General features: G+C 42.8%; 1 protein-coding gene and 1 long non-coding RNA gene across 2 annotated transcripts; one reads left to right on the plus strand and one right to left on the minus strand.

The window, feature by feature from the left end:
* Window position 1: 1 nt before the first annotated feature.
* Window positions 2-26,831, minus strand: LOC119734907. Its single transcript, XR_005272130.1, has 5 exons — window positions 26,134-26,831; window positions 8,333-8,453; window positions 2,654-2,708; window positions 1,859-2,010; window positions 2-763 (listed from the first exon to the last, which is right to left on the minus strand). It is a non-coding gene; the product is annotated as an uncharacterized LOC119734907 (long non-coding RNA).
* LOC119734905 (ATP-binding cassette sub-family A member 10-like) lies at window positions 3,498-24,786 on the plus strand. Its single transcript, XM_038208536.1, has 33 exons — window positions 3,498-3,749; window positions 4,800-4,921; window positions 5,460-5,883; window positions 6,145-6,266; window positions 7,033-7,256; window positions 7,772-7,914; window positions 8,257-8,447; window positions 9,157-9,298; window positions 9,621-9,783; window positions 10,096-10,160; window positions 10,272-10,558; window positions 10,658-10,777; window positions 11,346-11,484; window positions 13,768-13,858; window positions 14,491-14,630; window positions 14,785-14,949; window positions 15,138-15,331; window positions 15,671-15,875; window positions 16,145-16,275; window positions 16,454-16,720; window positions 17,421-17,717; window positions 18,366-18,524; window positions 19,397-19,492; window positions 19,777-19,868; window positions 20,169-20,286; window positions 20,631-20,846; window positions 21,245-21,417; window positions 21,786-21,861; window positions 22,394-22,488; window positions 22,871-22,987; window positions 23,478-23,752; window positions 23,996-24,051; window positions 24,147-24,786. Exons 2-33 carry the CDS (start codon window positions 4,838-4,840, stop codon window positions 24,255-24,257), a joined length of 5,178 nt encoding a protein of 1,725 aa, XP_038064464.1. The 5' UTR covers window positions 3,498-3,749; window positions 4,800-4,837; the 3' UTR covers window positions 24,258-24,786.
* Window positions 26,832-27,294: the final 463 nt, after the last annotated feature.

Raw genomic sequence — 27,294 nt, forward strand, 5'->3', positions numbered from 1 at the left:
TTGGCGCCTTCTTCCAACCGTAACAAACAGTTCGAGATTGGAAATTCACGCCTGTAGCCCAATTGCGGCGCTTGTTAGCACGTCTTTCAAACAGTAACCTTCAGAATTTCTCCCCTACAATATTGGTAGTTCTGTATTTTTCCTGGTTGTCATGGGAATCGTTTCAGGATGGAAGACTCCATTTTTTTTTATTGTACGAGAAAAGGGGTTTAAATCAGAATTGTTGGTATTTCTTTTTTTTTTCTAAACCCACTCTTAGAAAAGTCTTGAAGTAAAACAATCCTAGCAAAACTGGTCGCAAACCAGTTTGGTCTTAGATGTCTATGTAAAGTCAACTTAATTTTTGGCCAAAATAAGGATTGAGCAAGTCTAATTCGAAAAGTGACAGTCAGTCACTGAGTCAGTGAGATAGGTTCAAACTTCAGTCAGGGGACTATAAAGGCTGACCCTCGGAGATCAACAAAAACAATGACATAAAACGGAACACAATCAAAACGTTAGCAAATGGGTTTCTTGGATTATAAATTTCACCCTCTCTCAGTTTTTCTCTCTCTTTCAGAGTGGAGTGGGTCTTCAATCTGCCTGCTTGGTGTCTCGCCCGAAAATACACCGTTAGAATATAGCATATTGGTACAATGGTATTGGTTGCTATTTTGAATACCGCGTTTCCATGCGTACTGGAGCGACTTTTCCGGTCCATAACAGCAATAGCAATTATCCGTCAGCATGGTCGATATGGTGAAACTCTGCGATCTCTTCATTTCTGCATACAGAATATTGATTTCAAAATTCAAGCCTAAAATAAAATCTGTTGAGTCTTTGAAGATTTTTTTTACCAGCATCACATTTTTTTCAGCATTAACCTGGCGATCTAAATTCATCATTCGCATAAGCCGTTCTTAACTTCAAAGCACTAAAATAATATCCAATGGGATTTTTTCACAGTAATGAAGTAAGAATAACACCATTATAATCAAACATCATCATCATTATCATCATCATTGGGAGGCCGCAGCCGAGATAAAACAAAATAAATAAATGAATAATACAACATTTCATATCCTAGATTATGGAAGTGCTACATGCAGAACTTCACTAAAACAATGGTCCCGACATTTGGGTTTCGTTTTTTTTACACACCCTATACAGGTTTATACACTGGATATTTTGCTGCAAAAGCCTTGAGAATCCCACGTTGGTTGTTGGTAGTCGTTTTTGCATAATCAGCACAACAGACATCACTAAATGTAGATGCAATTTGGCATTTGCCAGAAATAGCTGCAATTTCACCACTTTGAAACAAAGGCCATAAAAAGAACTAATAAAACCGGCAGCGGTGTATCGAAGCTGTTACTATGGCAATGCCTTAGACACACTGATTAAAATGCAAACACGCTTGACTATTTGGGTAACGTTTCCAGGGCAACGTTTTACTGTAGGATCATAACATTATGAAGTTCTTTTCAAATTGCCTCGAAGGCACGAGAAACCATCGTACAGTCCAAACATTTTCCGGAAGCCTTCACTAAACGCCATCCTTAATTCATATCACTCGATCTGCGCCCCGTATTTGAGTGTTTCACAGTGATCTTCATCCGTCCCATCAACGAATTTAAAAACGGAAAACGTGGGGAAAATCGTCACCCTTATTACGACATGACAAAACATATATGCTAATTTCGAAATGTCTTTGTCGTAACAAACTGATAGTACATTAGCACGGGGCTATGCGATGTGTCACGTCGTGAAAGGGGTATCGAATTGGTATATCTTGTGAACAAATATAAGACATATTTCTCCTTTAGCAATGGTCTGCCAATGTGGTAAGGCACCAGACCCAGAATCACAAGACACTTACCGCTGGATGATCCCAATTGAGGATCCCTGCCGATGTACAAAAGTTGAGCTTGGAGGAGTGAACATCCTTTACGTCTCGCCGCCCTTCACCGTGAAGTATTACGACACCTTTCTGCAAAGCAAGGATCCTCAGGAGATTGAAACAGGGCTGGACTGTAAAGATACGTTCATGAAGACATAATTGATAGATTCGTCCAAAATTGAACACAGAAATGTACCTCAGAGCGGTTGAGAATATTATACATCTTACATTTAAACTTATATACAGGGTGCATCGGAAAAAAAGAAAGAAAACCCAGATGTTAATCTAAATTATAAAAAATATAACACATATTTTCAAATAAGTAAACCTTAAAGGGGCCGGGGGATTCCCCCCCCCTCAACTTTTTCCGCGATAGCCTTGAAAAATATTTTTTTTCCGCGACCCGAGCTGTTCTGACTTTTTAGCTTCGAGCCTTGCCCATCTTTTGATACCAAAAACATGGTGTAGTTTGAAATAGAACAAATTCCATACATTCCCATGAAAAGGCCCATATTCCCGAATTCGTCAATGATCTTTATTGTCTGTGCGAATAAAACAAGGAATTCGTCTTCTACCGGCAAGTCTATGTGAACCAACGTTAAAAAAATAGTAACCATTTTAAAATGCACAATCAAAAAAGGACAAAACATGAGTATAGGCCTACGCGAATATTAAGCATATATCACTCAAGGTACACTAACTTGAAAAGGTGTGCAATAAGCTAGAGAAAAAAATAAAAAAATATAATCGAATTCAGCAAATATATATACTCACACAATCAATCCGTTCTTGCATGGCCTTCGATATCAAGTTGAACTTACATTGAACCCTGAAAGTATAAACACAATTGATTAGGTTTACTATACTATTATTAGCGAGACATCGGCACGTGGAAATTACGAATGGATAAACCTTGACCTCGAGAGTAAACAGAGCTAGGTACAAAGGGCGCTCCATGCAATTCACGTACAATATAGGCCTATATTGTGTGCAACTTCAGCCAAAACAGCGTGTCAATAAAATTGTAGCAGTCATCCATAAATATTGAAAAAAAATACTAGGCTGGCACTCTCATTCTGCTAACGTATTTATACAGTCTGAAGGTGTATAATCTTACTTGGACATCGCAGTCTAGACTCAGATGCAGCTAATTCAATGAAATGACTTGAATTCCACTTGAAGTTGGGCTACTTTGCAGATTATCAGGCATCTATAAAAATGAAAGACATTCACAAACTAAGAAGGTGTTGCGAACAGTAAGAAAGTGGCCCAAGCTGATTTTGACAGTCTTTTCAAGTTTCGCCGTAATTTGTAAAACAAAAGGTCAAGATCACACAGAACAAAAGTCCTGTCAACGGTAGAGAAACACTTTTTAATCTCCAGTGGTATATTTTTTTAGAATTTATTTAAAATGTGTGTTAAAAAAAACCCGGAAAATTGCCTGGACGTTTCATAAACGAAATACAATGCCCGTATATAACCGGTTTTTTTAGGGGGTAATTTAGGCTCATATCATATCAAGCTTTGTGGAACCGCCAATCACACGTTTAGGAACGCCTGAATGGGATGACGTATTTGCTATAAATGTAACTGGTTGTCTCATAGTCACGTCGTCAACTCAGCGCGTCGTCTCGCGGCCTGGTGAAACTGATGTCATTGTAAACAAACACTGAACCGTCGCGTGCATGCAGTGAAGTTCAAATGCGTCAGGGAACCGCACAACACACAAAAGGTACATGCTCCGGTTCTTCCGCTACATTAACAACACGGTGAAATACAAGGCCCTATATAAAGATGATGCGAGCTGTCAAATGCACATTTTAGATTTCACGAGCCTGGGGGAGGTTAAGTTCATCCTGTCCGGTAGATGGTGAGTGTTAGGCTGTTGTACCATTTTACTTAACAATCAGCGAACAGTCAGCAAAATTAACTGACAACAGAGCATTCCGTATATCTGTAAGCCGTGATATTCGGAATATGCTTCTACGTGGTCTTGACTAAAAAAACACCCTTTTATTTCGCATTCACTTTAAGACTAAGAGATCTTTGTTTCATTTCATTCTGTAAGCTACTACACTGTTTGGCATAAATGATCCTTTTGTTAGACATAGCCTATGATACGACGTATGTTATTTACTCAATGTTGTCAGAGGACTCGCGAGAATTCACAAGTCTAGTCTCTCTCCTCGAATGCTGTCGTCCCAAATGTTGAACGGACAAGCCTTCAACATCAGAGTTGAAGGATTCGGAGAGAGACGGGCAATATCTTGGAAGAAGAGCCGGAGGTGAATGTGTGGAGCTTAGCAGATCATTAGTATAACATAGCTAGGGTACTACCCACGAGGAGTGCGGCGAGACCGCTGATCCATTTAGGCCACTCCACACAAGCTAGGTGGGACTCGAACCCGCGACCTCCTGCTTTGCCAGTTGCAGACGACTAACCATTCGACCGCCAAGCTTGCCGGAGCTGGCTGCCTGGTTCGAGTCTGATTGCAGTAAAGTAAAAATATTAAGGCCACAAAATAAAATAGTTCTGCTTCCGGTTTCCCTACCTACCCTATTCTGACAGCCCCTACCCTAATTGTTTTTATTGGAAAAATGAGAAAACAACACCCAAAACCATCAAGTTTTACCTTTTACCCTTGACTAAACGCAGAAGCCTCCATTATAATCGTACACACACAAATTGGCAAAGAATCCCTACCTATCTACCCTATTTTCGAATGAAATATAATCGGAAGCAGAACTATTTGTGTTTGGCTTAAACATTGTTAGGTCTAGTGTTAATGTCAATGTCACAACTTGTTTGTTTCACTCTTTAGAAGGCCGGTGAGTTGGAGGCACATTAATATTAACTTCATCTATAATTCCCGGCATAGTTTCAGCCACATTTTATGCGATATTCATCCATTTTCCTCAGCAAAGTTTACTCTTCATCCGTCTCACCAAGCCGTCATCATGACGTCATTCTGGCGTCAGACGTATTGTTTGTTTCGCCGCAACCTGTTGCTGAAGAGACGAAACATCAAACAACTTCTGTTGGTAAGAATTCAAGTGACACCCACTTTTCTTTCATAGAAAACCTGAAGACCAATAGAAAAACGGCATATCTTGTTTCATTAACAATAAGAAGATCGAGGACACCCTTCCGTTTTTTGAGCTTAGTTTTTGGGTCAAGATTGCCGACATTTTCTTCATTTATCACTAACTTTTTAACCAGTAGTATAACGATGAACATTCTGAACTTTTTTGATGGAACGAACAATCTCCTGATCTTTTGCATTTGGCTAATACCACAATTATCATAAATATACTTTGCCATAGTGGTTAGGATAATGTATCCCATCAAAAGTAACTTCCAGCCAATTTATCGTGTCAAAAAGCATCGTTCGGATAATCTGTCGTGACAATGGAGCGTAGTGATACATGGCCAGACTCATTACAAAAGAATGCTCACTACACCAGACTTTATGAAAAAGACTGTTTTATAATAATGGTCATAGTAAAGTTTGGTCACATTATCCTATTTGGGAGGGGCACACCCCGTATGTTTCCAACAATTGTGCAACTTCCCTTGCAGGAATTGGTGGTCCCCTGCTTATTTATTGCCGCCCTTGCGGTCATCCAGAGCATGACAGCAACTTTAACATTCGATCCTGAAAAGTACGATACCTTCCACGACTACCAGCTGCTGGAATCTAATGCCACGACCCACCGCTCGTTCTTCCCCGACGCCAGCAAACCCTGGGCCTACACCCCCAACACCACCGACACCAGCCGTGTCATGGGCGAGGTCCAGGCGACCTTCGGGGACCACGCACCGCCGGAGATGCTCCCTTTCAGCAGCGAGGCCGACATGGTGGCGGCGTTCAACCGCTCGCACTTCAGCGAGATCGACATCGGGGTTGTCTTCAGCCACAACTTCCCGGACGATCTGACACTTGTCATACGCATGCCGTACGGGAGTGTAGCCAGCAAAGCACTAGGACCATTCCCGGACTCAGGTAACGTACTGGCTAAGACGATTGAGGTCGATTGTGTGTCGCAAAGTATAACGTTCCTTTCCAAAAGCTCTGCCTACCTACAAATGGTTATATTGATCGAACTTGAAAACCTATCTTTGAGAACATCATTATTCTGACGTGCAATCCAGTTATTGTTGCCATCCGCTGTACATTCGGTTTTTAAGTGAAGTAGGCTATTGAAGTCTTGTAACATAATTATGACGGTTAACATTCACTTTCTCATGTCTTGTTTGTTAACAGAACTTTGTTTCAGTTTTGATTCGTCCGACGGTTCGCCCGGTCTTGTCTCTTCTGATGCCAACTCGTATCTGTACTCTGGTTTCGCCGCTCTTCAAGTCGTCTTGCAAAATGCTGTTGCAAAGGTTGGTATCATTCAAAGGGCCTGTGGCCAAGGCTACTGCATTAAAGTAGCACGGAGATTTTGCTGCTTGCGGAATCATTTTTAATTGATTCAACATTAATTCAACAATGGTTTCTGCTCATCCGCCCGATTAAAACGATCGATGCATTAAAATGGCCATTCCATTTGCTGCTTTTCTTGGTTATGTGGATTGACACAGTGGTATCACGCTGTAAAGTTGTGACGTACAGGGTGAGTCAAAGTAAACGAAACCCAAGTGTCGGGACCATTGTTTTAGTGGAGTTCTGCATGTAGCACTCTCAAAATCTAGGATATGAAAGCCGAATTCATAAGTTTTCTTTCAGTACAAGAATCATTTAAATCACTCATGTGCTTTTCAAGATACGGAATTTAAAACGCAACCACCGTTTTAAAGTTCTGTCCCCGGATCACGAGAAGGTAAGTGTTCTTTCATCAAAACGCCAGAAAACAAATCACATAGAGATGTGTGTGAATTGTTTTCGTTTTGCTGAAAGTACACACACCTTTTTTTTTTGTAATCCGTGGACAGAACTTTTAAACAGTGGTTGTGTTTCTAACTCCGCCAACTTAAAAAGTACAAAAGAGATTTGAATTATTTTTGCGTTAAAAGAAAGCTTATGAATTGGGCTTTCATATCCTAGATTTTGAAAGTGCTACTTGTAGAACTTAATTACTAAAACAATAGTCACGACAGTTTGGTTTCTTTTTTTTTTACTCTGCCTGTATAATGTTTTGGCTCCTTGCAGGTAGTAACGGGACAATCTATTCCAGTGCCTGACATGTGGGTTCGGATGTTTCCTTTGGGAGAATACTTCGGTTCATACCAGCAGTCATTACTCTTATGTGTTGTGGCCTACGTTCTAATGTACGGCTTTTTCGTCAGCATACTGCTGACCAATCTCGTGTATGAGAAAGAGAAGAAGATCAAGGAGAACATGCTGATGATGGGAATGTCCAACGCAGCCTTCTGGTGAGAACATTCATAACTATAAGGGTTTGTCCCTCACAAGCGAATTGCTTGCGAGCATATTGTGCCCTTGTGTTTCCTGAAAGCATGTAAGAAATAACCTATAAAAAAATTCCTTGGGCTGGGCTAAAAGCCTTGGCCACAGAAATAACTGGGATACATGACCGGTGCTATTTGGCACATCGGCGGATACCGCGATCAGCGATATTCGATTGTATTTGGACCGTAGTTTCTTTATCTCTATGCTAGTTTGTGACATCACGGCAAGTTTATAGCTGCGAATTCACCAAAAAAATTGAGCGTATTGTTTCAAATCCGGCGAATGTCGAAGCGAATGCTGCATTGAATCGCTTCGTATTTGCCTTCGCGCGAAGTACGACTCGGCCTTACAGTATAAAGTATAGACGCAAACACTTGTGCAAATCGGGCAAATTGGACCCTATTTGTCTGGTTATAAGACTATAGTGACAATATGATAATTTAACAAGTACTTTTTGTTCGGTCCTTGAAATACGCAGGCTTGCCTGGTTCATGGTCTATGGGATCGTGCTCATAGTGGTTTCTCTGATCATTACACTGCTGAGTAAATACGCCATCAATACCACAGCGACGGGAGATTTCTTCCTTGTCTTCCTAATTCTCTTCCTCTACGGAATGTCACGTAAGTCAATGTTTTTGTTTTTTATAGTTGAATACAGTGTAGTTTGGAATGTCACTAAACTTCACATGTTGGGCCTATTCCGCAGAATTGAGTGAAGTCGATCACTCTGATATACAAGAACAAAAGACCGTAGACTAATAAATGCAGTTTATCGACCAACAGATGCCTGATATGTGATTTTGCTCGGTGTCATTTGAAAACTAAGGGCAGCCCCAGGACGACCTTTGAGTTCATTGCGCAGGGAAGGAACCGTCGGCGTCCAGCAGATAGGTAATGTTCAGGTCAGCAAACTAAGAAATCGTGTGATTCCTGAATGCGTCTTTTATTTCTTGTTGTTCTCAGTTATCAGTCTTGCGTTTATGCTGACGCCGTTTTTCAACAAGGCCGTGGCCGCTGGGGTGTTTGCGACGGTGCTTACCTTGATTCTGACCGTGGTGTACGTGGCCATCACTTTAAGTTCTGGCGTCGACATTTCCATCAAGTGGCTGCTGTCTTTCTTTTCACCAACAGCTGCCGGTCTAGCCATGGACCAGGTATGCCTATCATATACAAAGACAAAACAAACACATGTGGGTGGACTTGATTTGAAACGAGGACGTCGCCATTGTTGCTTGACATGGTACGTGTCCACGAAAGGGGGAGGATACTAGTGGAATATCAGTCTGTCACCAAGAATGACACATTGTTCAGTTGGGATCATAGAATTTGCGAACAGACAATACATATTGGAAACACGATATTTTTGACGTGATGTGCGTGTCGCCCTAAAGTTTCATTTCGATAAATTGATGGGACATTGGATCCGTTGCTCTTCATGTATTTTGTTTGTTTCCAATAATGACACCACTCAGAAGCCATAGTAGAATATTCCAAACCTAACCTGTTGAAGTTTCAGCTCAGTGGATACTACACTTTCGAGAAAACTGTAAAACACACCGTGTACAACCTTTGATCACGAAACACAATTTCATCTATAACACTGTTATTTTTCTCTACAAAATTATGTTAAGTGACTGATCGCTGGAAATCAGCGGAGCATTACAGAAGTACGATCTTTAGTCCAAGTCCGCATTTGTATATTATTAATAATTCGCTTGGATAACTTTGGGGGGGGGGGAATGCAAATGATCGTATATGCCTACAAAGGAAATACACCAAATTAGTGAGTTAAATTATAGCCTGAGCCTTGCCGAACTGACTTTGCTTTGCCTGAATTTAAAATGTGGTCCTCTATTGGTTCAGGCCTTGCTGTATGAGACGCTTGGACCTGGGATCCATTTTGACAACATCGGGCTGGATGGTTACCCGCCGTACGTGGCCATGCTGGCTATCGACACCGCGCTGTACTTCCTACTTGCCGTATATTTTGACAACGTCATACCTGGTGAGACCTATACAGATAATACCGATAATATGGTTTATAGTGTGTGAAAGTACGCAGCACTTGGGAATATTTAATATAATGCTAGAATTTGAAACATTAGATCACCTGGCAAGAGCAATTAGCTCCTTGACTGGCTAATATTAAGATTAATGCCTTTTCCAACCTGCTACCAAGAGCTACTTACCCCTGTTTTAAAAGGTCATTAAGCACGATATTTGCAATGCCTCTTACGGTTTCCATTAAAAAAAAACACCGCGGTTGTGTACGTGTGTTAAACAACATGATATACAACTTTGGCTTTTCCAAAACTGTTCATATACAGGGAACTACGGTCAGCACAAGCCGCCGTGGTTCTGCTTCATGCCTTCGTACTGGCGCAAAGGTTCAAACACTGGTGTCAGCAGCCCTCTGGATTTTGACAGATTTGATGCAAGGAAAGATGTGGAGAAGGTATCCCCGGAAATGAGAGCCACTACTGGTATCAGGTATTGGAAGGATTTTGCATTTTTTTTTTAAAGTTCAGTATAGATATCTCTTCAAACTCTTCCCCAAAGCACCATAAATAAACAAACTTTTCGGTGTTGGTATAAGGATCTGACTACAAAAATTCAGGTATTGGAAGGATTTTGCATTTTTTTGGTTTTAGTTCAGTGTAGATATCTCTTCAAATTCTTTCCCAAAGCACCATAAATAAACAAACTTTTCGGTGTTGGTATAAGGATCGGACTAAAACATTTTATTTAACGAACTCTAATCTTAAATATTTAAATAAGAAAAATACCGTTTTCTTCTCGTAGGATTTGTAATTTGTCCAAGACGTTTAAGGGAGGTTGGGGTGAACCAGATGTTCTTGCTGTGAAAGGTAAGACAAATACGTGGGAACAAAAAAAAATTAACCGCAAACATAGCAGCGTCAAAATCGTAGGCTTTCAAATCTGTTGTCTGACCTGCTTTCATGTTTCTGCTTGAAAAGATATGACACTGGACGTCTACGAGGGCCAGATCACCTGCCTCCTGGGTCACAACGGGGCCGGTAAGACCACTCTGATCAACACCCTGACTGGCCTGATAACAGCCGACAGCGGCCAGGCCACCATATGTGGCTACAGCATCCGGGATCCCATACAGATGCAGAAGATTCGGTCCATGATGGGGGTGTGTCCTCAGGAGGACACGCTCTTTGACACCCTGTCGCCTCGGGAACACCTCAAGGTGTACGCCGGACTGAAAGGGGTACCTTCAAGTGAAACCAATTCAGAGGTAGGTGACACATTTTGCGAAGTCTCAATTCCTGTAATCAATAACCTCTTCGTCTCCCTGTAACTAAAGTCCCTCTGATCTTTCTACACCTACTGACAGGTGGAGAAGATGTTGAGGCAAATCCAGCTAATAGATTCGGCCAACACCAAGTCTAAGAACCTTAGTGGTGGGCAGAAACGCAAACTGTGCGTCGGAATTGCTCTGATCGGAGACCCAAAGGTAACAATTCAGCTTACGAGCGCCAGTCCATGCTGTGACTGTTTGTCCATCTTGTCCCCCATGTTATTCCTCCTTGTGTTTCCATTTGACATCAATATGTTTGGTAGTGGCTGGCCATGATTCAGACATCGCGAGACGACACACGGCGATAGAGGTCGTGACCACCCCTGTTCGTTCCACCTTTATTGACACCCTCAGGAAAGATGTAGATGTGGCACACCGATCGGAGCTTGTGGCCTGCCTTCTGGACAGGAAAGGTCTGCGGTCTGACGTAGAGCTCGGTAGAGGCCGTCGTGATTGATGGTCATCTGTCAATTACGGTGACCAGTCAACTACCAATAAGTTGTTGCGACTTGCTGAATGGTGGCCACCGTTATATTTTACCACCTCTTATCGCCAGGTGCTGCAGCATTGTCAACTTCGTAACCATTTGTGTCCCTTTTCAAACTATAGACCTTGCAGCTAAATCATGTAGACATTGACTTGTTCATCCTGCTAAAATTGTGGTTAATCGACCTGTCTATTGTTTCCACAAGATGTGAAGCATCTGATGTTTGCCCTCTCGCAGGTTCTGTTTCTCGATGAGCCGAGTAGCGGCATGGACCCGTACTCTCGCCGGCAGATGTGGTCACTCCTGAAGAACCAGCGACAGGGACGGATCATGGTGCTCACTACTCACTTCATGGAGGAAGCTGACATCTTGGCAGGTCAGAGGTCATGTGGTATTTTGTTCCCACACAATTGCCAACATTTCATGAGAGATGTTGTCCAGCAATTAAAGCCTATCGCTGAATAGAATTTATGAGAGTCTCGGAAGTATTTGTAGCCTTAACTCCCTACGGGGTGTGTAAAATCATACTGAAATTGGAGGATTCGGGACTGTTAGGGTTAAAGGTGTTGTGGTCCAATGGTTTAATTGTTGGACTCATGTACTGTGATACATGGTACACGAGTTCGAACCCCACAGGGAACATGGTGCTTGTGTTCTTGAAAAAGACGCTTTACAACAACTCCACCAAGGATAATGAATTGGTATCTGGGAAGAGATAGGTAGAGGCCATATTGCGCAGATGTGCAGCAGCTACAGAAAATGGTCTCATTGCCTGACGAACAGGGATAATTATTGCGAAGCGATTTGATACTGCTATAAACACCAAACATTATTATTTTGCGATCGCAAATATCAGATGCCAGCCTGTGGAAGCTAGCAAATGGAAGCCATGGAAACTCTGTCAATTCTTCTCATGGTTTAATACCTCTAAGCTGCTATTAATGTAGCGGAAGTGCTTGCACGCCGGCTGTGGGGCGGGCCTGGGCCTCCGTAAGTAAGGACTGAATTGACAAATCCATATAAAAACATGAATCCTAATTATTTACATGCATACTTCATTTTATGCAATAATCATAATTTTATGTAATAAGAACCTCATTAACCACGCGCCAGCATCGCACGTGTATATCCAGTGAACGTGCGAGTGTTCAGCGAGGGCGTATTTAGCGAGTATCCTCGCAATCATATAGGGTTATTACTTTTATAGGCGCCACTGTACCAAGTGTACCGTACAGCGTGCACACAGACAGTGTTACGTGCATAGAAAATTTACAAACAACTTCAGCGTCGAAAAATGCAGAATATCGTTGCAAGGATAAAACAAACACTCTAAAAACATACTCACTCGGACACCAAGGGGTGGGTGGACACTCCTAGTGGTGAACAGAACCACGCTTGAGCCACAGAACCCAAGGTTTTCTGATGTGTTTCCCATCCGAATTGTGTGTGAGTTCCGCATGAGAGGGATGCAGCCATGGATATAATAGCGCCCCCTCGGAACCAAATAACACGGTAAACTAGGTTGGGTATTGGTGCGCGGTAAAAATACAATTATCATACAATTATTGCTCGTATCATTAATAAATCACTATCCAAAAGATTCACGATAATTTACGAAGCAATGCTAGACAGGAATCCCAACTCAATGTGTCTCAATCAAATGATGATTGTGAAAGTGGCTAGAACTACTTTCCATACAGGTGCGGGCATACGAAAGTGAACCTGTCCAACTTCTCGTTGCTGCGCAACAAAGTAAAGGCGAAATTAAAGGGAATGGACCGATCCAGTAAGCTCCGCCCAGTGTGCACGTGGGCAAATTAACACGTGCTCCTCTCCAATGCCACGCTGCATTTTTTCTTCCGCGCGCATCATACGCGCGTGCACATGTCAGACTTTTGTGCACGCACGTCGGACATAAATCACGGCTGTGATTGGTCAGAACACCATGGGGCGGTGCTTACTGGATCGGTCCATTACGGCTTGGAATGAGCCCAATGGGGCTGCAAAACGCGTTTTAAACAAAATATGATATTTAAGAGAAAGAGCTTTTATACATCAACGTCCACAGAACCATCCCCTTAAAGGCTGGGCGTTTTGTTTTACTCTTGCGAGGACCATGACGAATTTCGGGGGTCACGAAAAATCCAGCTGTTCAGTGCTAGTTGTGATCTAACCGCACAGTGCAGTGGTTCGCAACCTGCGGACGTGTACGAACAAAAGCATTCTTAGCACTTTTTCTCACAGTTTATACAATGTACGTGGCCAATGCCTATATGGTTGTCAACTTAGAGTGTTATTATGGCACATGCTCTTCAGCTCCGGAATTTTCTGTACACGTAGCTGAGTTAGCTAATGAACGAACTTTATTGTACCAAGACAAAGTAATACCAAAATTTTTGTCCGCAGAAAACCCAACATTTCTGGTATTTTTTTGATGCTGAACCAGCTTTTACATTGAAGCTGTGTTCAGATGACATTACTCTTTTTTTGCTAATAAATATGGAAATTTGTATTCACATAATAACGCAGTCGCTACCAAATATGAAAATTAACTCTGCATTAGACACATAAGAAACATAATCAATAGAGATTTCTTTCGCATAAGCCCTTTAATGTACAGCTTAAATACTGAAAGTAAGGGTGATATACTTATTTGTAGATCGTAAAGCTGTGATGTCAAGAGGAAGTCTCCGTTGCTATGGTTCCTCCCTCTTTTTGAAGAATCGATTCGGCATTGGATACCATCTTGGGTAAGAAAAGTGTGTTATTAAGATAAAAATATTGGATAGTTTTATGAAGAAGGCCTAACTGCATTGCGCCTTACCGAACTGTGCTATATTTAAAATAAAATTCCTGATATTGCTTCAGAAAACCAAGTTTTACCATGGACATGCTGAGAAAGGAATACTGGTAAAGCCTATCCTTAATACATTAAGTATACAAATAATGAAAGTTTATGAGTGCAATGGTAAGAATAATTTCATGGGAAGACAAATGGATGTTCCATTCCATGAGGCGAAGCATGCAATTCCATCTGTCACCGAATGAAATTGTTTTATTTTTTTCAATTGCACGCATGTAGCTCATTATTTATGGTATACAACACCTGACTAAATCCTCGTCATCTGATTGGTCAGAGCCACCAGTGTGACCGTGCAATGGAAATTCTATTTGCCGTGGAGTAGAACTTCCATTTTTGCGGCGCAGTCGGGCCGTGGCCTGGACGAATAATTCAATTACATGTTATCAAGGACCCACCAATCAGATGGCAGGATTCATTCAGGTGTTGTATAATAAACATCAGTCATCACTCTCAATTTATAAACTACATGTAAGCTCAATTCTGTAATCAGAAATGTTGGCATGTCTTTTATTTTTTTAGCATGGTTGTGGAGCAGGATGTAAATGTTCAACAAATCAACCAACTGGTGACAAGACATATTCCTGAGGGTAAGGTCTCTCGAAGTCACGGCATGGAATTGTCTTATACACTACCACTTCAGGAATCGGACAAATTCCCAGGTAAAATTTTACATTGCAGTTTGGTAGACCTCATTTAAAAAAAAAGATTAAATTTAATGAACGTATTTTCTCGGCATGCACCGATGTAAAATGTAATCAAAATGTATTCGTTAAATGTTAATTTTAAAAAAATCACATATTTGCACCTTAAAAGGTCTGTTTCAAGCTTTGGAGGAAACCACTGAGAGCGGTCAAACGGTTGCCAAGCAACTTGGGATCCAGTCGTATGGTGTCTCCATGACAACGCTGGAGGAAGTCTTCCTGAAACTCAGCGAAGAAGAGGAAGCAGATGAGCAAGATTTGCAGAAGAATTCATCGGGTATTTTACTGCAACCAAAGCTAGGATGGATGAGCTCAAGTTGGCTACAATTAAAGTGTATAACAAACTTATTATGGAAAACAAAATGCCACTGAGAACCCATGCAGTCACATTATGTTTATGGTAAAATCATGATTTCAAAACTCCAAGAAAGTTCACTTTGTTGTCTTATTAATTTTTCCGCATAGTACTCCCCACAGACGATTCTGAGACAACGCCACTCCTTCAGGCGAGAGAAGATTCTCGTGAGAACACTCTCGTTGATGCTGATCCCATGTCGTTGGATGTTGAGCATTACATCACACAACCTCTTCGGCCGGGCAAGTACCAGATAAGGACGCTCTGCAAAGCCCAGCTGCAACAGATCCTACGCAGTCCCAAGGTGATTTGACAAAAGTTAATTATAAAACTTAGAATCTGAACTGAGTCGTCGAGGTGATGAAATCCAGAAAAGAAGAAGCTTGTTCCCAAATCCCAATGTCTAAATACCGTCGCAGGGCCAGCTGAGAGCTAGCCCTCACAGCTAGGCATTTTGAAGTTTGTCTATATTTGTTTTCAGGTATCCATTAGCGAGAGGAAGGACAATCCATTTGACAATCAAACGGACATTTTTATGATTCTAGAAATGTCTTTGGTTTATAAACATATTGAAGCACATTTTGTAGTGGTGTCAAAAGGGTACAAATTGAAGAATGACCAACTATTTGTCTTTCCACAATAGACGTATTTCTTCCGACTCGTATTCCCATGCTTGATCATGGTTCTGGCCGCCATCTTGACGGCAACCGTCACACTGGACACCACTTATGGCCTTGACGAAGGTCCCCTGATCCTTGACCCTAAGATGTACGTGGAGACCACTTCTCATAGCTCGAGACTACAGACGCCTCTCCTGTACGAAAACAACCTCACAATGGGTGAGCAGGGTAAGTACTAGAGATATCGGCACGCTGAAGTCGGAGTGGGAGACTCTTGGGCAATTGGTGGCAGCAAACACACTGGTGCTTTTATGTCGTTATTATATGTCAAATGAATTTAATGTAAACTTGACCATTCAGTTGTATCTTGATCTAGAGCATATGAGCATTATGAATGGCAAAAAAGTCTTTGAGACAGTACATACTTTGAGTCCATTAATTTGTTGTTAGTGGTTATCACATCTCATTCGGTGCTGGTGTATTGTGAATTACCGCAGACATCAAGTTGCTGACCGACCAGTTTCATCGCATGGGGCTGGTCAACAGAGGCATTGACGACGTGAGCCAAGTGATGTCAGTTGCCCCACACAATCTGGCCATAGTCGCCGACAGTTTGGGTGAAGGAACCGTAAGTCGATCAGATCATTAGCAGACAATATGGGAGACCACAAGGAAGTAACAATTACTTGTACTGTGCGGACTTTCAGGTCAAAATACCAGTGACGCGGTATAAAGTGTTCAAACAAAAACGGACTTTGGTGCACCGTTGAACCGACCACATTCACGTTTGCTTCCCATACCTTTAGAACGAGACTCCGAAGGCCGTGGCAATGTACAACTGCTCGGCGGTCCACTCTCTTCCGATCACACTCAACATTCTCAGCAACGCCTTCCTGCCTCTTCAGACCAGAGATAAGAGAGTCTTGGACATGACCATCGCCAGCCACCCGTTCCAGGTGCAAATCTCTACCTTTCGTGAGGCGAATCCTGGGATTTTCATGATGGTTGGCATCGGACTGGCTATGGTCATCCCACCCATGGGCTTCATGATCAACGTTGTCAAGGAACGACAGGTTGGTCGAGCAATGGACCGATCCAGAAAGCTCCGCCCAGTGCGCACGTGGTCAAATTAACACGTGCTCCTCTCCAATGCCACGGTGCATTTTCCTTTCGCGCGCATCATACGCACGTGCACGCATGTCGGACTTTAGTGCACGCACGTCAGACATAAATCACGGCTGTGATTGGTCAGAATACCATGGGGCGGTGCTTACTATACTGGATCAGTCCATTAACACAGATAATGAGATTCGATCACAGGCATCGGATCATTTTCAATGTTCATTATTTAATTTGGTCTTTCTGGCAATGAATCCAAGGGATTGCTCAAAAGCGCCCTAGGCACTGTAGCTCGCAAGCCTGAGGAAACCTGTGGATAGAAGACAGTGAGAAGAAGTTACAGTTTTAGAGGTGGGAGGAAAAGCCTAGATGAATATTCTGGGGAGCACCCATGGGATCAGGAAGAGGTTTAAAACCCAATCTACATCGGGATTTGAACCTGGGTCAAAGCCGTGGAAGGCGAGGAAAGTACCGCTATAAGGCCAACCTGATTCCCCATTGACACAAGTGACAGAAAACTAAGAAAATTGGCTTCTTCTGGCTGTCATCGGTTTATTTGGTTGATGTTCTTTCCACTAGTCCCCTCCATCACTCAGAATCACTATTACAAATTTGCTATAATAACTGATCTTTTCTTTAATCGGACAATCACAGGATCAAGTGCTCGCCCAGCTGCGAGTATCAGGGGTCTCAATGGCCAATTACTGGGTGTCGCATTTCCTGATAGACGCCGCTCAGATGTTCTTGATTGTCATCGTCGCTGTCATCCTCAGCTTGGCTTCTGGATTCTCCATCCATGGGACGTCGCTGACTACGGCAGGAGGGATGTTCGTTTTTGCCGTCTTTATGATCATCTTCACACCGTTGTCCGTTTTGTTCTCCTACTGCCTGAGTTTCCTCCTCAGAGAGTACAAGATGAGTCTGTGGGTCGCTCAGTTGTTATACATATATGTGAGTGTCCATAGGGATAATAGCAAATCAGATTTCTTTCTTTATCACGTTTTATCAATGGTCACTACCTGTGCCGTGTATGGTTGTCATAATCATGCCGACCCAGCACTGAGTGTTGGCCCAGTGCTTTTTTCCCCTCATTTTTTGCCATCATTCACAGCTTTGAAGGCTACAGCCTAATGCCAATGTGCTTGGCGCTACTGATTTTTTGCCTACTACAATGGCGACACTGATTCCCATGCACCCAGACTTAGAGCGCTTTCGAAACGACTGGCTTTGGCTTCGTCTTCGGCTTAATGACATTTTAGGCCCCGACTTCGGGGACTCCAGCCACATTTTGGTGCCTGTTATGCTTCAGGAACATTCAATCGGTTGATATGAAGACAAAAGTTGGAATACTTTCGTTTAGTTTGCCTCTCAGTGATTCAGAAGTAGGAGGCGAAGCCGAAGCCGAAGCCGAAGCCGAAGCAAAGGTTTCGAAAAACCCCTTAGGCAGTGTCACGTGGATCAGTGAGCGCGCCCCCTACAGGAGAAGGAACACTCATGGGTCTGAGGTGTATTACACCCCGTCAATTAGAAAGAATATATTGAGTTTTGTAACCCCTAGGTTAACCTTTTCTTCTTTTTTCTCCAATGTGTCTATTGCAGCTGCCTGTCTTCATTGCAGTGATGACCATTGTTCTTCATCATTATGTACTCGGGGCATTAATGCCGATGTTATTGGAACTGACCCGCGATCTTGGTCTGGTCTTTAGCTTTCTCTATCCTCCATTCTCTGTCTTCATGATGCTGTACCATATCGAATCGGTAAGTCACAATCTGGAGGTGAGAACGGTGAGGGGGGGGGGGGTCGATGTAGCCAGAACATAGACCCAAAGGCTGCATAGACCCAAAGGCTTCTTTTGCAAATCACATACGCGACGCCGGGAAAATGGCAATGCTGGTAGTCCAGTAGAGTCGAGACCGAGTCTCGAGGCACTTGACTCTGGCGTCGAGTCCGAATCTTGAGTCATTTTGGTCCTAGTCCGAACCCGAGTCCGAGTGTTTTGCCGATGTGAGTCCAAATCACCGAAATTGCCACTCGAGGTCTCGGGTCCGAGTCCTGGATCCGAGTCATATATCACGTCGGGTATGATGGGCTTGACCCTACCCTCAGGCGCGGTTCTAGAACCAATATTGGGGGGGGGGGGGGGGCGCTAGCAGGGTGCATCCAGATTTTTTTTCAGGGAGGCGTGCTGAAATGTAGACCGGTTATTTTCTCCAGACACTTAGGCCTCCGAAAATCAATAGGTGGGGCGGGGGGGGGGGGGGGGGGGGTCATGCCATATTTTCGGAGCGCCAATAAAATCCTAAAATCATTCACACTATATTAACTATACAAATGCACCCTTGTCACGACTATTTCTTTAGGGGGAGACCGTTCGCAAGTACATGTACATCACAATCCTTCTTTTTGCTAATGCAATTTCTTTTTACGGAATTGATTTTGGGGGGGGGGGGCCTGGACACAATTTTGGGGGGGCTAAAGCCCCCCTAGCCCCCTCGTAGAACCGCGCCTGCCTACCCTACAACTCTACTTATACCCTAAGCTTGGTATACAGATTACTAATAACATGTAAGTACATCAGGCTCTAAACGCGGGCCTACTTTGTTATATATCTTTCTATGTATCGTTTCAGTTCTATCAACAATTATACCGATTTGAACAATTGGACACGCTTACATTCCAAGCGTACATGACGTTCGACGCATTAATGCTACCAATCATCATATGTGTAAGTATATAGGACCACCAACACAAGTATCTGATATTTACATGTCGTTATCGAATACAAGACTCTTATATTGTAGACAGTCACTTTCAAATGTGACACGTCATTAATAATTTATGTAATCATCTCAATATGCTGTAATTGTTTTGACTTGAATAACGTATCCATCTCGAGAAAATATAGGCATAAAACAGAATTAATTATACATGACGCATTATTTCATATATTCCACCATATTGGTCTTTGTTTTCTTGTTTAAAGTGTGTTTTGTTTTACTTATGCGACAGGTCCTACTATCACTTGTGGTGGTGGTGTTCTTATTGTACTTCTTGGATACCTTTTCTTCTGGAGGCAATCTGCGGGATGTGTTCAGGTTGAGGTAACACGAAAGAATGCTCACTTAATCTTAGGCAAGTCCAACTACCTTTAAAACGACTTAGCCCACTGATTACAGATTGAAAACCATGGCCGGGTGATGGCCGCAACCTAGCTTGATCTGCATCAATGTTTAACGACGTGCACAGCTTCGAAGTTGTAAACTTTTGACGCCAGGAATTTATCAAAACTCTTCAATTTCAGTTACCGCTTCAATTATCTTTATGGAAGCGACCTACCGAAGCTCAGTGGACAAATAGTAACGTGTTACGAGATAGATTAGTATTTTGACTTTATTTCAAAGGAAAAGGACCAATCCAGCTCTCCCAAACGATGACATAATTGAGGATGAAGATAGTGACGTGCGTCTGGAGCGACAGAAAGTGGAAGCCGTGTTACGTAAAGGCAGTCGCCATGATGAGGTTTGTAGATTTCACCCAGCTGAAATTTGCGATTTCGTGTCCTTTTATCGTCATGTGTAATCTTTGAGACCTGCAAATCACAGTTTGATAAGTCATGCTTTTAACAGAGCTGTTTTTTCTTCATTGAAGTTGCCCATTTCAAGCCTGTAGGCGTGTTTTGAGTTTTGAAATGGCACTATGCTAATTAAGTTGAGAGTCTCGTATAAAATTTGCATAAACTATCTGATTATAACCCAACACACTACTTATAATGTCACCGGTATGGGATATGTCGAAGAGACATGTGGAAATGGCAATCCCAAAGTTAACTTTCATTTCAACTTTATCTTCCGTGCACTAATAAGAAGTGTATCATGGCTGCCTCCGGCATACGGAAAGTATACAATGAAACGAGTTGGTGTTGCTACTGTTGCCGTAAGAAGAAGTACAAAGCAGCAGTTCGCAACCTGTCGCTCAGCGTGAATGAAGGGGAAGTGTTCGGCCTACTCGGACCCAACGGAGCCGGCAAAACGACCTCCATGAACGTCATGACGGCCGAGACAAAGCCTGCCAGAGGACAGGTGGGTATAAGAAAACAAAAGTCCCCTTTTAAAAAAGACTTGGTGATGTTATCATTAGAGAGCATGGTAACCTAACTCTATCGTTTTGGCTTAGGTCATGATGTTTGTACAAAAATGAACGCAGTAATTTATCTTGAAGCTATCTTTGTCATTTCCAAGGTTCGTTAGCGTTGCTTCCAAAATGACAATGGACTTATACAGGTCGTAAAGCCCTTGAAGATGGCATCCTGAGAATGAAAACGCAACACAGGGAAAGTTGACAACAAAATAGTGCAGTTGGAAAGTGAAGGCTTCGTAGTTCAGATTAGGTCACCACCGGAGGTCTTATGTTCGGCATGTTCGGTCTTATGTTCGGCATGGGTGTTAAATCTGTACTCATGCCATTATATTGATCACAGGTACAAGTTGCTGGCTATAACATCACGTCATCTCGGAGCGACGCGTTCTGTGTCATGGGTTACTGCCCTCAGAACAACCCACTGTATGCCAACCTGACGATGCGGGAGCATCTTGAGGCGTACGGGAAGATCAACGGCGTTCACCCGGATGACGCCAAGACAATTGCCCAACAGTGAGTATACAGATGTTTCTCCTGAACTGTTGTGCCTCTACTTTATTGGTAAATTTCTTGACGGTTTTAAATACGCCCGTGTACGCGTGCATGTAATTCGTTTGTTTCTGTGCACCGATTCGGCTGATATTGCGATTGGAAGAAAAAACACTCCATTGGAAGTGGGCTTGGGGTTTGTATCAATATATGTTTGGGTGAGATCATCCGACTCTTGGTGAAGAGAATAGACAGATAACATTATTACTGGTGTGATTACCTAACATCTTTCATTTTTGTTAACTGGACTTCCTTGAGGGAATTGTGGCTATTATGAAACATCAGTCTGTATCAATAGATCATTCGTTTTAATGGTAAACATTCTGGTTTAGTTTCATGAGTGTCCTCAACATCAGTGAGCATGCCAACAAAAAGGCACAGCAACTGTCGGGAGGAACTAAGAGAAAGGTGCGTATAGTCAGACTATCCGCTCCGTACCCCCTCACCAGCAAAGAGAGTACAGTTGGGGGTGACCGACCGACGCCATCTTGCCTGCAGTGTGACCGAAGCGCCAAAACGGCCGCGAACTCGAAACATGTTTACGGTCACTGCGCCAAAACGTGCCCCTGACTGCAATTCATTTGCTGCGAAGCGCGGCCACTGCGTGTACATAGTACAAATCCCCTGGTGTACTGGCGTCACACACAAGAAACAGTGCGCGTCAACCAGCGAAATGTCCCGCCCATGGGACGTCGTTGCTAGGTAAAAGGGCGCCCTCTTTCATCGGTGCACGCTGCCCATAGAGGATTACGCATGGGACCATGTTTAAAACTGAATACGATTAAATATTGCTTCACAAGTTTACAACTAAAATCATAGGAGGTGCCCTCTAAAATGGCCGCTACGCATGAGATATGTTGTCCTATATATTTTCCATGTTGTGTTAGTGAGCATATTGTTGTAGTTGCATACTCTTGTTCTTTGTCTTTCTCTTCAACAGCTCTGCTTTGCTATAAGCATGATAGGAAAACCCAAAATTGTGTTTTTGGACGAACCATCAACTGGTATGGATCCAACCTCCAAGAGGTTCCTCTGGTAAGTCACTTAAAGTTTAACACTGAAGTTGTTTCACATATTTTTACGCTCGCAATGAAGCAATAAAACATATTTCGAGTAGAAAGTAAGTAAAGTCTTTCACGAACCAAGGTGGCAAATCAGGCTGGCGTTTATCTCTGGTTTCTTTGGCATGAAACGACTGAGAGTATTTCTATTTCCCCTCGGATGGGATGCCAGTCCATCACAGGCTACTCCCAGCTTATGCCGGTATCCATATACTCCTGGGTGGAGATAGGAAGTGAAGTGGCTTGCCCAAGGACACAATATATGGCCAGCAGCTGGGCTTGCACACTCCCCAATTAAAGCATATTTAAAGATACGTCCTGAAAGATGTTGTCACTGGATTTGTTTTCTTTTGTAGGAACACAATCATCTCTAGTTTCCGGGGTGACCGGGGAGCTGTCTTGACCACGCATTCCATGGAGGAGGCAGACGCGGTGTGCTCTCGTGTTGGAATCATGGTGTCGGGAAAGTTGATGTAAGTCTCATTTTCTTGAGATCGTACAGGGATACAGGGTTCATTTTGTGCGCGAGGATTGCGGGACTGTAATATTTGTGTATAAAGATTGATCACGTGTCTTAATAAAGATGGCGTCGTCCACATCAAATCATAGCGTGAGGATGTGTGGTTAGGCTGCAGTATTACGTCGCATTCGCACCACGATTGAACTTCATTTACCACACAGATTTAGTCTATATTTCTAAATTGTCCAAGAAAACACAGGTGCATGGGTGAAATTAGGTATAAAAACAAAACAATGAAACAACAGCAAAGATGGTGGTCGTCAAACGCCATTGGAATACAGACGGGAACCTCATGGTGCCTCCGCTACATTGTGGCAGTATTTTGACCCAGCAACCATCAGAGTTTCCAGGTTCCTTACAGAACCTCACAAACCCTCAAAAGAGAAAAGTTATCTGGCGCAACCGTAAGCCTCATCTTACAACCATCTTCGTCCTCTCGCCAGGTGTCTTGGAACGACCCAACATCTGAAGGGCAAGTACGGCCGTGGCTACAGCCTGGAAGTCAAGCTCAACCCGGGCCCAGCTTACTACTCCATGGACCACACCAGCGGCCAGGCCGTCCAGCTACTGGAGGGACTCATGGCTGCTTTAGATACTAGAATCAAAGAGGTCTTCCCTAGCGCAGAGGTTGCAGAGAAGTTTGGGGAGCGCGTCGTGTACAAGGTTCCCAGCGAGGATGTGAGGTCTTTATCGACAGTCTTTGCTTCACTTGAAGAAGGTTTGTAGGGGCTGTTTCTGCTATGTACTCATAAACCGAAATCGATCAAGAGATAATTATGCAGGAGTGAATAGTTTTAGATGAGAATTGGAAATTGGAAATTTTATTTTCATGAAGTATTTGCCGACAGTCTTTGCTGTCGGTGTTTTCCTGTATGATCTTTTGCAAAGCATCAGTGTTGAATTGATTCAGTTTATATTTGATTTCACAATCTGTGCTATACGCAATATATTATTGTTTCAGGTAAAGAGACTCTTCACATTGAGGAATACAGCTTCAGTCAACCCACCCTAGAACAGGTATGAAACCACACTCATACTACTTGTATTTTTTACTGGAAATGATAGTTTCGGAGTTCGCCAATTTCATTCAGATGGGTTTGTCTCTTCCTCAGGTGTTTCTGGAGTTTGCCAGCATGCAGCGTAAAGAAGAGGATGAATCTAGCAAGACTTCCGACCATTGCCCCTCCAGAGTAAACCTGTCTGTCATTAACGAGGAGGTCTAGGCTGAATATGACGTCACTGCTGCTACGCACAGGATTAGGTGTTGGATAAGGCTTCCCGATCCATCTTTCAATCGACTCATGTGCTCTCCGTTCGAATCCGACTATATAAGGAGTGGGGTTGGAGCAATGGCGTAAAAAGTTACGAGTAGAACAGCGAGTAGCAAGTACTCGCAAGTACTTGGGTTACTTGCCCAGCACTAATCATGCATATTAAACATGAATAACAGTACAGCAGGTATCATTGATCGTCTGATTTAAAAACAAATTCATAGATCGGGAAATAAAATGACTTTCAAGCAGATTAACCACACAAAAACACCTCAAGACTGATGAGAGTTTCACAGCAACGGCAGAAGCAGTTCGTGTTGAAGCTCAAAGATGTAAACTAAAACACTGTGGTTACGATGTTCGTTATACTGGATGTAATAGACCTATATCATGCTTCCATCATTGCAGTCATGTTCCCTGTGTCCAATAACAGTACCGAATGATAATATTTTGTGCAAAAAGGAACCAGACTATCTTTCCCTCCAGCCTCGCTTTGGTTACATTGATTTGAATGGGAAAAAATCAAATTACTGCAACATGATAATGGTCTAAAGGGCCTTTAGCAAGGGTATCTAGATCTACCAAGTCATGTTTGTCCATGGGCTTGTAAACACTGTTGATACATGACGTGTGTTTATATTGTATCTGGCCGGGCAAAGGCCTTTTAAGACTATAATAACGCGCTTGGAAAAATTAATACAATATGTACTACATTGTTATTGTTTGGGGGGGGGGTTGGGAGGGGGCGGGGAGGGTATTTCATGCAACATTGGAGGAAAAAATGAAATTCATTGGGTTTTTTTATTGGGTATGATTATGCAGTATTGGTATTTACATTAGGCACGCGATCGCCTTTACTAACATAATATTGAGACGCGGCAAATGACGTAGTATATGGTTTTGCTAATAAAATATAAATGTCCTTCTGTAAAACTGTTTGGTCTCCAAACTTGTAATTTGTTGCGTGTTGTTTCTATAGCTATCCAGCAATTGAATATTACGTTTGTTGGGAAATTCTCATTCTGACATTCCTTACATTTGCGATTTAATCAGTCGAAACAGCTTGAGCTATAGGAATGTAAAAACATTGTTGCGAGCGAATTCTAAGATACATGTCCCCGAAATCCATGATTTGCTTATAAAGATCAGCTCAGCTGTAATAAAATTGCAGATTGAATTGGTTTAATCTTTGTTAAAGGCATGCAGAAGCCCTGTTTTGTAGGGGTACTTCGCGTTGAAGCAGCTGATGGTAAAATGAGAACAAGCAAACCCTAAATCTATATTTTTTTTCAGGGTACTGTTCACGTACGTTTCAGCCATTTTAAACCATTTGGGAGCTGCTGCATAATTATTGTATCGCTATGTACTTCATTCACGGTATATTAATGTCGAAGAAATGTTCAAAAAATATTGTATGAGAACGTAGAAACAGTGGTTTCACATCTTAAGCGTAAAAGTGACACAAACGGTCGAAACTCAGAATTTGTTGGCACCTTATTGCAACCACTTTACAAGGGAGAAATCACCTCATGGATTTTTCTCCGAAATAAATTCTAGCCCAGGGCCGAGTTGTGCTATGACGGCGCACGGGAAGTTGTACACAATACTCAGTGTTCTAATTTCAGTTTAGTTCTAAGAAGTAAATACGTGTTACGTATGGACACACCCAACTAAAAACTTAATGTCACAGACGGCAAAAACAAAATAACATTGAGAGACCAAACAGCAAGTCTTTCAAAATCAGAGCGAGACTGAGAGTAATAAGCAAGTAAATGAATATAATACGAATTGTATACAATGATAAATTAAGAAATCTGCCGATTCTTACCTCACTTCATGAATGAATGCCCGGTGAACTAAGGAGAGAGGAGCCCGGGTTGCTCGTAGCCCTAGCCTATGGCATCGTGTCCTACATACACCGCAGCGTGGGATCCCGAGGACCGGTCCAACGAGGGAGGTTGCTGGCTGACTGGAGCAACAGCAGGGGTTCGCGAAGAGGTGTTTGCACGGATAGGTGGGGGCGAGCTGACGTCGTCCGATGAAAACTTCTATTCATTTGCACACCAGTTTTCATCGGTTGGTATGTGTTACCATTCAGCACTCCAGACTCAAGAACCATTGAGTTGCAAGAACATAGGTCTGGTGGGAGCTGTAAGCCACATGTCGAAACATCCCGGATGATCCGCGCACACCTTTGTGTCGTATCCGCACTTAATTTATGCTGGGGTGTTGGTGAGCTGAACGGTCCAAGGCTTGCACGAACATGCCTTGCGAAGAACCAAATAGTGGGTAGAATGGCCACACCGCCCCATGTGGCCAATTTACTGGACTACCTCCGTAAATAACGACCATAATGGCATGATCCGGAGTGACAGGATTTGCTGCTAGTGTATTTACGTTTTGTGAGAAAACTCACCTTCTTAAATACTTGCAATGAAAGCACATAGGCAGTCCCTCAGACGTCCACTTTTCATGTTATTTGTGAAGATCGCTGTTGTACACGTGTGAGTGTAACCATGGGCGTCGCGAGGGGGGGGGGGCAAGGGGGGCACTTGCCCCCCCCCCCCGGAAAAAGCAAAAAAAAAAAAAAAAAAAAGGAAGAAAAAAAAAAAAAAAAAAAGAGGCGCGAAGACAAAGTGGTGTAAATTTAATGTGTGGGGGGGGGGGGGAATGTCCCTTCCCCCCTCTAAAACTGATAAATTGAGAATGTGTTGAGAAATACAAGCATTTTTTTGCCAAAAATTTTTTTTGCCCCCCTCTAGAAAAAATCCTGGCGATGCCCATGAGTGTAACTAATTGAATTCCAACATGGACGCTAACGCGCGCAATGCATGTTGGTAGTGTAAGCTGTCAGTCACACTATGCGTACAATACAAAGGAAATATTTTAGAGGATTCGGGCCCCGAGGATTAAGCGATGATCCTTCATCGGCTGGCCGGTTCAAAAAATATGGCATTTAATCCCCGACTGTAATAGCACTTCGCCATAA

The sequence above is a fragment of the Patiria miniata genome, unplaced genomic scaffold (assembly GCF_015706575.1).
Source record: "Patiria miniata isolate m_02_andy unplaced genomic scaffold, ASM1570657v1 HiC_scaffold_28, whole genome shotgun sequence".
Lineage (NCBI taxonomy): Eukaryota > Metazoa > Echinodermata > Asteroidea > Valvatida > Asterinidae > Patiria > Patiria miniata.

What these genes read in the sequence shown, in the direction of transcription:
- LOC119734905 (XM_038208536.1), top strand. Translation starts at nt 4,838, where the DNA reads ATGACGTCATTCTGGCGTCAGACGTATTGTTTGTTTCGCCGCAACCTG. An exon ending in ATGTCCAACGCAGCCTTCTG is followed by an intron (nt 7,257 to 7,771) that starts GTGAGAACATTC and finishes TGAAATACGCAG; the next exon opens with GCTTGCCTGGTTCATGGTCT. An exon ending in AGAGCCACTACTGGTATCAG is followed by an intron (nt 9,784 to 10,095) that starts GTATTGGAAGGA and finishes TTCTTCTCGTAG; the next exon opens with GATTTGTAATTTGTCCAAGA.